The following is a 13,427-nucleotide window of genomic DNA, read 5'->3' on the forward strand; positions in this document are numbered from 1 at the left end:
TTAAAAGCGTTGTTTTTTTAAAAAATGTTTTTTTTCGTTGGCTATCACTTGTTTTGCTGCCGGGTCTCCTAATTCTCGTTGCCCTTTCTGTTTGTGTCATGGGGGAGGCGTGGGAGGACGCTTGAATAATTCTGTCACGTTTTTAAACGTCTGCGTGCGTATAAACAAATTGGATTTCTTTTAATGTCGTTACTTTGTCTTGCTTGAAGCGGCCTTTTCTAGATCCAGAACAGTGGCTCCAAACCGGTTGGGAGTGCTCAGCCCCGGAGGGTTTGCCATAAATCGAGAAGGAATGTTAACTGAATTTCTAATCTGTCTTAAGAAGTTGGGGGGAGGGGAGTGCTTATTTTAGTGTGGTTATTTTATTTTATTTCTACTTTCGTGCTTTTAGCTTTCATTTTCATTTGAAGTTTGACTACAAAAGTGCTGCTGTTTTGAGAGTGAATTTACAGATGAAGGATCTCTAGGGCTTGCCTAGTTCATATTCACAAGACCATTCGGCACCAAACCTGTGCCTCTGTCTCCTCTACATTACCCTCCTGACACTCACACTCAGGGACCTTCATACCTGTACGCAGTGTGCTTCAAATTTTTTGGCAGTTTGAAACAATGTTTTACATGGTAATTTAATTTGAAGTAATTTTAGTTTTTGTTTTTTTGTTGTTCTTTTTTTACAGAGGAAGGAGGGGGGATAATTTTGCGCTCGCTGTCTCTTGGCAAACATGCGCCCTTGTGTAGTTCATTTTGGTTGGGTTTTCTCGGTACTTTGTCTTAATTTGCCAGCGAAAATGAACTGGCTCAGGGTAAAATATAATTTAATTTAAATCCACCCCGGTCCCCATCGATCTTCTAGAACATGCCCAATTTTGAAAGGGTTTTTGACAGAAGGACGTGTGAATACCTCCATTTCGGCTGCATTCTGTCGACGTTTATATCCGTTACAGGGTTTTAATTTGTTTTCCCTTTATTTTACACGAGGAGTTTTCTTATAAGGGAGTATGTGCCATAGGCTCCCTAACACCCACGGAACTCCAAAGAAAATTAAATAAGGTCTGAAATATTTGGAGTTGTGTATTATGTGTGTGTGTGTGTGTGTGTATGTATGTATGTATGTATATATAGTACACAATCTATGGCCAAAAGTATGTGGACATCTAAAATCTCATCCAAAATTATGGGCGGTAATATGATATTCGTCCACCCTTTGCTGCTTTAACAATCTCCACTCTTCTGGGAAGGCTTTGTAGAATATATATATATTTTTTAAATTTATTTTCTTTTGCGCTGAAACAAAAATCGGCCCTAGACAAGCAAGTGTCCCTGAACTGCCCAGTGAACCGTTCCCTCTGAACTGTTACAGTACCTTAATTTGGTCACTAGATGGCGATGAGGCACAGACTGCATCTGTTGTTTTCCCTTCAGAGCTGTTGGGTAGCGAAGGGGCTGGCCCCACCTCCCTGAGCTAGCCTGATTCTGTCTGCTTTTTAGTGCCATCTCGGACCTTAACGCTCAGTGCAGCCGATTTCGCTCTTTCCACGGCCTCTCTGGGATTCTCAGCAACTGTGTGCAACAGAACGTTTGGCACTCCAAACGCGCGCCTTTCCTTTCTCACCTATTTAACGCTGCAGTAAAACAAAGCACAGAAAGCGTCCAATGAGGTGCTTTGTTTTTTGGGGTTTTTTTTTTGCTATTATTATTATTATTATTATTATTATTATTATTATTATTATTATTAATAATAAATTTTTAATTTTTTTTTTTTACACCTAACTTGCTGCTTATCGTCTAGCTGTGGTTCAGAATTCTCAAAGACACAATTATGGCCAGGGGGGGTACGGGGGGGGGGGTGCTGATCCTTAACAGGATACTGGCTTCAAAACCCGCCGTTGGAACTTCAGTGGCTTTAATCTGAAGCCCTTTGAACGGTTGTGCCCCCCCCCCCCAGGCCCCCGCTGCTCTTAAGAGAGACATAATGGTGAATGTAAAGTGCTTCATTTAGAGTCCCCTCCTCCAGCCAGGATATGGTGAGTCTGAGTGACGGCTATGACCAGAGAGAGCAACTTTAATTTGTCAGCACATTTTGCGCGCGTGCGTGCGTGCGTGCGTGTGTGTGTATGTGTGTGTGTGTGTGTTGGGGGGGTGGGGTTAAGGTGAGGGGCTGCATATTTATTCTTCTGCACGCTTTCGCCTCACGTCTGCGATACCGTGCCCTAATTGAGCGCAGTAGGTTTTGTTTCGTTCCAGTGAATTTATTTTATTTTGTATTTGTTATTTTTCTTTAATGGACTAAGGACCGGCAGTCGAACGTGTGACGCGGACACGCTGCGCTCGGGAAGTGTCTTGCGGTCCCGCTGTTTCTTCCTTATCTGCCGTGTGCTTGCTTTAATGTTCCGGCCTGGTGAGTGCCTCGGAGGCCTGAGGGGGGGGTGCTGGGCCCTGGGCCCTGACGTCCCAGCTCTGAATTTCAAACGCGGCCTGCGTTCGCTCCGGGTCTGCCGTAGCGTGACCTCTGACCTGCTGCCCGCGAAGCCGAAGCCGTTTATGGGGGGGAAGCGCCGCGTCCCGAGCGGTGAGGAGGAGGAGGAGGAGGGGGCGTCCTGAACGGCTTCGTGTGCTTCGTCCCTCCCGCAGGTGATCCAGCATCCGCGGGGCGTGGTGATAAAGCAGGCGCTGACGTCAGCGCCGCCGCCGCGCGTCTCCCTGCCCCCCGCGCCGGGCCGGACCCTGGCGAGGCCATCTGTCACCGCCGTGATGCAGTCGGCTTCCCACGCCACAGGTGAGACCGCCCGGCCCCCCGTTTTTTTTTTTCACGCTTGGCGGGAAAACTTGGAACGCGTTTTGGGGAAGCGTCGCGCGGCGACCCGCTCTGACGGGGCGAAAGGCGCGCTCCGACGCTTCGGAACCTGGGGCACGCCGTCGACTCGGAGCCGTCGCTGCGCTGCGCTGCGCTGCGGGGGCCGGTTGGTCGACGGTGGTGACGCGCGATGTTATGATTGGTCCTAGCGCCCGAGAACCTCGTCCAGCCTTCTACCTTGCGGCCAATCCTTTCCACTCTCACCGTGAGCTCACCCGGTCCATTTATTGGCCCCTTTCACACTCAATCCGCCCCTCATATAACACTGTGTAAAATATAAAACATCTCCAGGTTTGAGGTGAAACTAAAGTTTACAGCCTTCCTGAACATTCATTTAGATGTGGGTGGCCCAACTGGTCAGTTTGTCATATACAAGAACAGGTTTTCTTGTTGTTCGTCAATGAAACCACTGAAAATTGCCTGTTTTTTTTTTTTTTTTTTCCCGCTTGTTCTCCCAAAATGAAAAATAAAATAAAAATCATCGTACAGGAGCCTTTTAATGCAACAGAGAAAGGGCAAAGATAAAACCCAGATACTGACACAGGCGAGCGGAGAGCTGTGATTATCAGAAACTTAAGATTACAAGAACTTTCAAAACAACACGGAAACTTTCAAAGTGTCAGTTTCCTAATCCTGAAACAAAGTCATCTGAACCGGCTTGTTATCAGATGAAGAGAGATTCATTTTTTCTTTCTTTTTTTATTTCTTTATTTATTTGATCAGCTTGTGCGTTTCATTATCAGAAGCGCTCCTGGGGAATTTTATTTTATTTATTTATTTTATTTATCGTGTGTAGCCTATCACCAGGCCCGATCCGCCCGGGGACTGGGCACAAATCGCTTTATGCATCTCGTCATTAATGCATAAAATAATGGCCCCTTTGTGGAGGTCATCTGCAGAGAGAGAGAGAAGGACCCCAGGATACGCTCTCTGCAAGCAAATATGTATTGATGCTGCGGGCTGTGTGTGGAGAGTATAGCTGCGTACTCTGGGGTCACCGGCGCACACACACACACACGCATGCGCACGCACACACACACGCACGTCTCCTCGGGGCACTTTCTCCTCTGCTGTGATCAGAGGAATAATGATGAAGTTGCGCCAGATGAATTTATTACCCCTCGTGCTCGTACGGACTCGTTCTCTGTCCCGCTCGCTCGCTCGCCCTCTCCCCGCTCTGTTACCCGCTCTCTTTGTCTCACGCACGCGTTCACTCTTTCACCCTTTCACACACACACGCGCACACACGCTTATATACACACATTCTCACGTATGCATATGTGCTTGCATTCATGTACGCACGCTCATGCACACGTGCGCACTCTCACATTCTCACTCGCATGCATGCATGTATATGTGCTTGGACGCGTGCACTAACTCACACTCGCGCACATGCATGCACAAACACTCATTCTCATTTGCATGCACGCATGTATATGCGCTTGCACACGCATGCACACTTATTCTCACTTGCATGCAGGTGCTTGAATGTATGCACATATTCTGGCGCGTATGCATGTTCTCAAATGCATGCACACAGTAACACGCGCAGGTAGCACGCTGCCGTTCAGTAAGGTACACGTTGCACCTTCCCGTGGCACACACGCAGGCAGTGACGCAGTCTCTGTGTTTGACATTGAGCTGCTGGTGTGGGCTTTGGAAGTGGCTCGCTTATGGGGTTTGGTGTCGTGTTTGAGTTGACGCTTGTTTTCGTTTTGCGTTCATTATAAGTATAAGGTCCTCATTTCTGCCTCTCTCACCACAGACTGGAAAGAGTGGAGATGGAAATGATAATTTTATAAACTAGGCTTTTATGAGATTTTTCTTGCTGTAATGCACTTGGTTGTTTTAGAGAGAACCTGTGTGTGCATACCACTACGGTGTTCTTGCTAACCTGCAAGAATAAACGACTGTTTTAAAATAACTGTATCTATCCTCTGGCTCCAAAAGCTTTTCTGCAGCACCTTTTTTCTAATTCTATTAATTTGCTTCCCCGGTCTTGTAGACTTTATTTATTCTCTGCTCATACTTTTCCGTTTACGCTCTGCAAACAGATTAATATTATTCTTTTTAATGTTTTACCCCCACAGGAACCTTCATGAACCATTCCTCCGTTCAGGTGTCGAAAATCATAACCATGCACCCGTCCGCGGCCCAGAGAAGCAGCTTCAGGGACGGAACCCCCGCGTCTTTCAGGTACCGGAGTAATCCCCCCCCCCCCCTCCAAATTAAAGAAGCTGGGACAGAGGTGAGGCTGGACGTCCCTCTGCCCCGGCCAGATTACCCGGCTGCTCGGAGAGCACCGGTGCCGAGCGATGAATAATTCAGCTTGGTTCCCTAAAACTGTGCGCGTTTCTCGCCCCCCTGTTTCATGATTAACTTGCGTGTCCTCTGTTGAGCAATGGACAGAGTTATTCCACGGCAGGTAAAAACTTATTCTTGATTGTTTGTGTTGGATTTTTATTTTTTTCTTTTACATTGTGTGTGCTTTGTTTTCCATTTTGTAAGAAATATGAGTGAACCTGATGACAGCGGTCATGTTTGGGTACATAGTTGTTCGCCGGAGCCGTTTGCTCATTTTTGGCGATTTTGTTTTTTTTTGTGTGTTCCCCGCCATCAGGGACGAGGACGACATCAACGACGTGGCCTCCATGGCCGGGGTGAACCTGAGCGAGGAGAGCGCCCGTATCCTAGCGACCGGCTCGGAGCTGGTGGGCTCGGTCATACGGTCCTGCCGCGACGAGCCCTTCATCCCCGCGGCCGTCCTGCAGCAGCGGCTGCTGGAGACCGGTAAAGCGCTTTAACTCAACCCCCCCCCCCCCCGGGTCACGCCCCCCCCCCGCCCGCTCCGCGAAACGCTTACGCTGCCCGTTCGCGGTATCGACCCCCCTCTTCCTTCTGAGGGCGCTCCAGCCCAATGTGACCCCTTTGTTGTTTTGCGCTATTGATCTCGCCGTTTCTAATTAAACTTAAAGTGAGGTGGGGGGTGGGGGTGGGGGTGGGGGGACGGGGGGGAAGGGTGCCCGGGGAGGAGGAATACTCAAGTACTGTTACCAAAATCTCGCCGTCCTGTAAAGAAAAATATATTTATCCGGGACGTGTTCTCCCGTTCTGTAGTTCATTGTATCGTTTTTTGCAGAGCGGATTAGTATTTTGAGTACAAACTAAGGAGAGATTACGCTGGAGGTGTGGTGCGGAATGCAAAGAAGTGAGTGAATGAGACTCGGGACTGAAGAATGCTCGCTGGCAGCACCGCAGAACACGGGGTTTCCATCTGAGGTTTCCACCGTCTCTTACGAGAAAACAAAACCTAAACTGAAAATCTGCTGGTAGGGCGAAATATCTGATTCTGGACTTAACAAGTAGCCGGAGGACAGCGATGATTTGCATGGACAAGGACATGCAAAGGGCTGACAGTTTCACTGGCTCCTCAAAGGCAGTCCGGCCTGTCAGACTCCGTTTCTGCGGTGCGAAGTGTTTTAGGAGGAGAACTGGGGACATCTAGAACTCCCCCAAACGCAGCTGTGGCTGCAGACAGTCGGCCATTCCAGGAACTGGACATGCTCAGCCCCACGTTGGATGGCCACATTATTTTTTTTAAAAAGGAATACTTGCATGCAGCCTTCTGTCGGATCGTTTCCTACTTTTACATCCTCAGGCTGTGACTTGTGGGGTGTCGCCATCTTGGCTCTAACCTGGCTTTGCTGCTTCCGTCACAGCTGAAGGATCTTTCGGGCCTTGTGGCATTTTGGCTTTAGTCCATTTCTTTCCATTCATTTAACTTCGTTAGGAAAGTGCCGTGCTCCACAGTAGGGACGGAATAAGCGGCTTTTACCACTGACCTCCAGCAGGTGGCACTGTTGAATAAAAGCATTGTCTGCACGTTGATTTTATTCAGCACTCTGCAAGAGAGAAAGGTGGCGGGTATTTTTGTATTTGAAAATTGCACAAGAGCAAAAAAAAAAAAAAAAGTGTCATCGCCTGATGGAATATAAATAAATTATAAATCTGAAGGACTGGACTTCAGTCTCTGGCCCATTGTTCTTGGATGAAGATTGACTCTTCTTAGAAAGTTGTTTGTTCACAGAAAAAGAAAAAACTGGGGTTGGCTCAATGTTCTGAGGCGATGTCAGAGACTACTGGTCTGTGGAAGGGGGGGTCCATTTGCAGGGGTCCTTTCTTCTGTTTGGGGTTCCTGCAGAAGACCCTTTCCCTGATTGGACAGTCTCTCTGCAGCCCCTGGTCGCTCCTTTTACACCATTCTCTCAATTGTGAATAGATTTGTTTAAGCGTCCTAAGTCATAAAACTGATTTAGGCTCATGTGACAAACATGGGTCTAAATCAACTTTGACTGTATCCCGCAGTTTGAAATTTATCTTCTTCGTCATAGGATTTTAAATATGACATGACACCACTGTGTGTTTTTACTGATGTTTTTGTATTTATTCATTTTATTTGCTATGTGGTCTTTGTGAAAGTACATACAGTACTTGAGATCGAGGTTTTGGGTTACATTTGTTAGTAACCTGATGGGGGTATGGTCTCGCAGAATAATAAACGGTACGCTTCCTGGAACATAATGGGAGACGTTTCCAAAAAAAAAAAAGAAAATGGGGTGGGGTAGAATAAGTAAAGCACTGGGTGCTGTGGGCCATGAAATAACGCCCCCCCCCCCAGCTACTGGCCTCCTGGGTGCTCAGGAGGAGTCTCTCCTGGTCCCCAGACATCGCCCGCCACCACGAGATGATGTTCCATGTAAATGTCAGCCCGTGAGGAGGAGCCGTTGGTCCGGAGCGTAACTCGATCGCCCCCAGGCGCAGCCATCTCCGTATTCCCACAACTCCCATTTTCCACCCCCACCCCCTCTATTGTTTAAAAAAAAAAAAAAAATATATATATATATATATATATATATGTTTCCATTATTCATGGTTGCGGTTTTGTTCCACAACCCCCATCTTTCTGCATTTTTGGTGTACAGTCATGCATGTCCATTTGTGAAATTTATAGTACCCGTTTAGAATAACACTGGCTGTGGTTCCCCCCCCCCCCCGGTGTGGATGTAAATGTGTTATTTGTGTTATATTCTATTTATTTTAAGAGTCTGGAGACGCTGGATGTCTTCATTCAGGACCTCTGAAGCCCCATAACGGGCCTCGTCCTGGCGTCAGACCGTATCCACGCCTGACAGCGTACCGGATTGGACTCCGGGCGCGAGCCGGGTTGCCATGTTGTAGCGGGGCCCACCCGTGGGGGGGGAGCGGCGTGTGCTCGGGCTAGCGCGATAGCGCTCGTGCTCAGGGGGTTTCTGAATGGCGTTTACGGGGGCGGGGGGGGGGGGGGGCGGTGCATCCTGATGCCACGGCGTGTCTCGAGCGAGCCGCGGCCGTCCCGTCCCGTCCCGTCCCGCTCTGCGATCCTCGCTCTGTGTTTGAGTCCCTTCAGATTTATGTGAGGATTTTAAGGTCAGAGCTGCCCTGCAGTCCTAAAAGCCTTTTTTTAAAAGCGAAAATGCTTCATTAAACGCGTGCCCTTCAAAAAAATAAAATAAAATAAATTTAAAAAACTGTTTACTGTCTATAAGATCAGCTTTTGCCACACAGCCCCCCCCTCCCGCTCACACTATCCCACACGCGCGCTCACACACACACACACACACACACACACACACACACACGCGCGCATCTGGCTGCCAGTGTGAGAGGATGTGGGTTCTGCCCCAGGGGCAGTTTGCGTGTCCCCTGTGGGGGCAAAATGACACAGGACTGCAGATCCCCCCTGCCCCCCCTGCCCCCCCGCCGCGCTGCAGGGGAGGTAATGAAGCAGAAGCCTTTCTTTGTAGTTTCTGTGGCTGTGGGCCATGTCTCCCAGCCACACAGAGCCCTGAGCCTCCACAGCCCCCGCCCCCGCCCCCAGGCCGATTACTGAAGATACCCAACCCCCCCTCACAGGCTGGGGGCACAGCGCTGCAGCAGAGCACCTCTGCCCCCAGGGGGCGCTGTGGCTCAGGAACTACCACCACCCCGTCTGCTGTCTTCACATCTCAGGCAAAGAGAAAATAATTTTTTATTTCAATCTCTCAATCTCCCTCCTCCTCCCACGGAAGGTGTAAATCTAAAATGTCTTTTGAAGTTTGTGTGAAACGAGCACCAGCCCGGTGTGTGTGTGTGTGTGTGTGTGTGCACGTTTGGCCGGGCCGGGTTCTTTCCCCCTGGCAGGCCTAGCGAGAGGGTGACCTGCCTCTCGTTCGTCAGCTAAATGAATATCCGCAGACTTCCTCCGCCCAGCGTTCTTAACGCACGCTGGACCGGATTTCTGCATTGTTGGGTCTGTCAGCTTATGCACTCTTGGGTTTTTATTTTTTTATTTATTTATTTATTTCTTTTTTAGTTCTTTATGGAACTTAGCAGTAGGTGTGAAAAGTGTGAAAGCTCCTTGAATGTTTTTGCCAGACAAAGAACCCGTGAACTCAACAGGGGTCCTCTGTGGAGACAGAGAGGAGCCTTTTGGACCCCTTTCTTCTGAGAGTGTAGTCTGTTAACACCCACTTTGAGAAACCCTTGCACCATGTTGATGGGGGAAAAAAAGTCTGCACTGCATTTATTGTGATTTCCCACCCTTTTTTTTATATAGACTCGTTTTCTGCAGTTGGCCCTTGTGTGTTTTGCAAGTGCGGTGTTTACTCCGAATGAGAAATCACATTGGCACGTTGGCATCTTCGCCTTTTAATTGCGTCTGTTTGAAGTGGGGCTCCTCTGGGTCTCTGCAGCCCGTGGGAAGGAAGCCGGGATTTAATCATCAGCGCGTGTCATCGCTGATCGATAATAAACGCTGGTTTTAAATGGGCGGGCTTCGCTGCGACACTGGGTCTGCGTTTCTGAAGGGTCCTGATGCGTACAGCGCTCCAGTGTAGTCCGGTGAATCTGTACAGCTCTGCTGCCTGTCACCTGAGAAACTCAAATTCCCAGGATGATGGGATTTGCTACCGTAGATCAGTTTCCTTTTTAAAGGGTTGCCGTGGTCTTTCTTGAATGAATGCTTCTGGGTCGTCTCTATGACAATGAAAGGCGTGACCATATAAGGCCAAACCCAGCTTTACTGTACTCTGATGGTGATGGATGGGGGGGGGGGCGGGTATGGTGAGGTAAAGGCACGTTGAACATCTTGCGTTTCTTTTTTTCATAAGTCATTGTCTTTAATGTTAAGCCCCCCAATTCAGAAAAATATCTGCTTCAGTTTACGGTCTTGCAGCTTTGGCGATCACTGGATTACTCCATTAGACTTGGCGCATCGTCACTTTGCGTGGCGTCTATCGTCCTACACCTGAGCATGCTATTGCATGGAGCTGAAATTATGGTCTGTCTCTGTAAAAAAACAAAGGGGGTTGGGGTGGGGGGGGGGTGTTGGTGTTGGCTTCCTCTTAAAGCGTGATTGCATCTTTTTGCCGATGATGGTAAAATTGAAAGGAGTACAGGCTGGGATGGTGGTGGTGGGGGGGGGGGGGTGGATGGGAGAGGGGGAGTTGGGGGGTGGGGGGGTGAGGGGGAGAAAGAAATCCAAACACTTTGATCAGTGGCATCAACAATTTCAATGTTCTTGTTAAGCAGTATGCAAATGCGGGTGATATTGAATAAACTTGCCAGTGTGGCAGGAATCCATCGCGCGGCGATGATCAGAATGAGGGGGCTGAGAGGCCGTGGGGCTCGAGAGGCGCTCGCAAGGGGATTTCTGCAGAGATACGCGGCGGAAAGTAGGCTAGGGAAATGAAAGGGATGGGCTCGGCCTGGAAGGAACTCCATCTAAATCAGCAAAAAAAAAGAAAGAAAGAAAGAACTAAAGCAAAAAATGAAGAGGGCGGGAGTAAAAAAGAAAAAAGGAATAGGAAAAATCTAAGTTTAAAAAAAAAAAAAAAAAAAAATTTAAAAAGCTGATTTTTGGTTGTAGTGGAATGTCACCTTGATGAGCGAAAGGAAAGTAGACTGATTAAAGGCAGTGCTGGAATGGGAGAGGTGTTTGGGTCCTGGCCGTCTGTACGCACTGCAAGCTGCTGTCGATGGAAGGCTTTAAATTATATAGCCTAACCAAAATGCAGCTTGGATACCAAGGCAGGTATAAGTTTTTACGGGGAGGGGACTGTTATTAGTCTTGCTTTCCTGTAGATGGGCTCCTGAGGATACAGTGACCACAGCTGCTAATTCGCTCCTAATTTTGAAAATCGCGCTCGTGAGCGTTCGTTCGCTAACGGCGCCGGTTGTTCAGTTGGACTGTGATTGCGCAGTCACTTTGCCGAAAACAATTTGAAAGCAGCCACACAAACCCCTGCCCCGCTGTGTCCTGACCCGGCACGACCCCTTTTTATTCTCGAAAAATCTTTGCGTCTTTATTACAGATGGAGCGCGTCTGCCTCAAATTATCATTCACCGCAAAAATGTGTCACCTTGACATTTCTCCAAGTTCGGCTCTGGCCCCTGTTCTGTCTGAAGGGTTATCGTCACTCTCAGAAATGAATGGAATGGAAGCCATTTTGTTTTAAATCATTTTCTTTGGTGAAGGCAGGGCCTGAATGCCGTTTTGGGTAATTGGCTCTGTGCTCCTCGGTCTGTCCTGGTGTCCTTGCTCATTGTCTGTCTGCATTTTCGTTGTCAAGGAGATGTAACCTTTCTTCTTTTGTGTTCTTCTTTTGTATTTCGGGATATGAAAGTGAGCCATTTGCCCAGCTTAGGGACTCTTCTCAATCGTTCACGGGCTTTGTTTGGGCTAATGTCAATGCGGATGGATTGAACCAAAGTTGTATTTATATAAAAAAATAAAATAAAAAAAAAGGTCAAATTTCAGCGCAGTTCATAATTGGCTTCATGGCCAACATTTCCAATGGGAAATGTAAATGTAAATGGAGTGCTTGCTTCATACAGCTCTGTTATGCTGGAACAGTAGTCATTAACTACGGCCCGATGAAATGTGAGGGTGAGTGAATCTGGCAAAACATTAGGTCCCAAAATCTCTAGTGGCCCACGAGTATAATTTTGTCGTCTTGTCTTAATTGACATTTCGAGGACCTCGCTGAGGAGACCTTGCCGGCTTCTCAGGGTGTGGAGTTTGGAGAGTTCCCCCTCTCTCTTCACCGTCCGCAGTGTGGTGAGGGACAGAGGTGCCGGCGATTTGGGCTAACCGGATAACCGGTCGATCAGTCTCGCTCGTTCTCTGTAGAGGGTACAGTACTTAAATAAACATTTGACCTTTTTTCCACCCCTCTCGTTTCTGTAGTGGGAACTGTATTTTGATAAATATTTATGCTGGTTGGATACTTGAGGCGTATGTGGCAGAATACTCTTTTTAACGGTTTTGCTCATTTCTGTGAGAGGTACTGTCGTTTGATAAACACTTTACTGGTATATGCATTTAGTGAGAAGCATATAGGCTACCTTATTTGGGTAAATACTTAAACCATCTCGCTCTTTCTTTTCTGTTGCAGGTGCTGTAGTTGGATAAATACTTGACTTGCATAAATCCATCGTAAATCCACAGTAGAAAGATGCGTGTAGTGTAGTGTAGTCGGGTAAAATGCCGGATGTTTCTCTCCCTGTCGTGTGTTTTGAGATGAGGGGCCTGTCGTTTGGCCTTCCTGTGACTGCTGACTGCTTTGACGCCGAGCTCAGATTAGGGACTGTTATGGGTGCCCACTAACACACGGACTGCCTGCACACCTCCCCCACAGCAGCCCTTGTCGTTGTGAAGGGGGGGCGGTGACGGTAAAGGTGGCGGTACGCCCAAACGCTGTGCTCTGCGTCTCCACGGATACGGGGGCCTTGGAGTAGCAGTTTTGCTCAGGGGACCCCAGTGACGGCTGTGAGAACGGGCGGGGAAGGTGGGGGGGGGGGGGGTGGTGTCCAGGTGTTTCCGCTTTCCGCCTCCCGCCTCGAGCCTCCCCCCCCCCACCGTGAGTGCGTTTCTCCACAATGGGCCGAGCGCCTGCCCCGCGGGGCCCCCGTCCCGCCCCTCTCAGCCCTTCTGTGACCTCACAAAGGGAAGCGGCCCCCACAGCGCCCGCGGCGGCGTCTGTGATTAATGGCGGTCGGAACACGGGTTCAGGTGGAGAAGAGTCGCCGTGGAAACAGTCGTGCGGAGAACCCCAGTCTGAACTGGATACGAAGCGATCGCCTCCTGCCCCACTGTACATCAGTAAGGCTAGTAGCACAGTCCTGAGTCCTTGCGTCCTCGGTCCACGTCTGTGAGAACACTGATGTGCCTCTCTGCAGTATCCCTGATTGTGTTACACGCAGGAATCTTGTCAGTGATCCACTAGTGTACAGCATCTCTGATCTAGCAGTGTACAGGATCTCTGTGCAATACTGGATCACAGAGATCCTGCGTAATGGTTTCCTTAGGCTGCGGGCGGGGAGAGTTGAGGAGAACGTGAAGTTAGTGCTTGCACTGCTGCACATTACATCAGTGTCATACTGAAGAACGCCAGGCGGCACAGTAGCATTGAAACGACCTCATTTATTTTGGGCCGTTTGCATTGTCCCGCATTATTCTTCCCCTGACAGCCCAATGCCATCCATGCCAAGGTAA

General features: G+C 48.8%; 1 protein-coding gene across 3 annotated transcripts in view; it reads left to right on the plus strand.

Annotated features, from left to right (window-relative positions):
- The window catches only part of LOC135253935 (transcription initiation factor TFIID subunit 4-like), a 34,809-nt gene that overhangs the window by 5,425 nt on the left and 15,957 nt on the right, over nt 1–13,427 (plus strand). For 2 of the 3 annotated variants that reach the window (XM_064333795.1, XM_064333794.1), the window contains 3 exons: nt 2,632–2,776; nt 4,945–5,050; nt 5,475–5,644. In XM_064333795.1, coding sequence (XP_064189865.1) covers nt 2,632–2,776; nt 4,945–5,050; nt 5,475–5,644 — 421 coding nt within the window. Of the gene's footprint in view, nt 1–2,631; nt 2,777–4,944; nt 5,051–5,474; nt 5,645–7,532; nt 8,409–13,427 lie in introns of those variants that run through there. The other variant, XM_064333796.1, reaches the window with a different exon arrangement.

This window comes from Anguilla rostrata, chromosome 4 (genome assembly GCF_018555375.3).
Source record: "Anguilla rostrata isolate EN2019 chromosome 4, ASM1855537v3, whole genome shotgun sequence".
In the NCBI taxonomy this organism is placed as follows: Eukaryota; Metazoa; Chordata; class Actinopteri; order Anguilliformes; family Anguillidae; genus Anguilla; species Anguilla rostrata.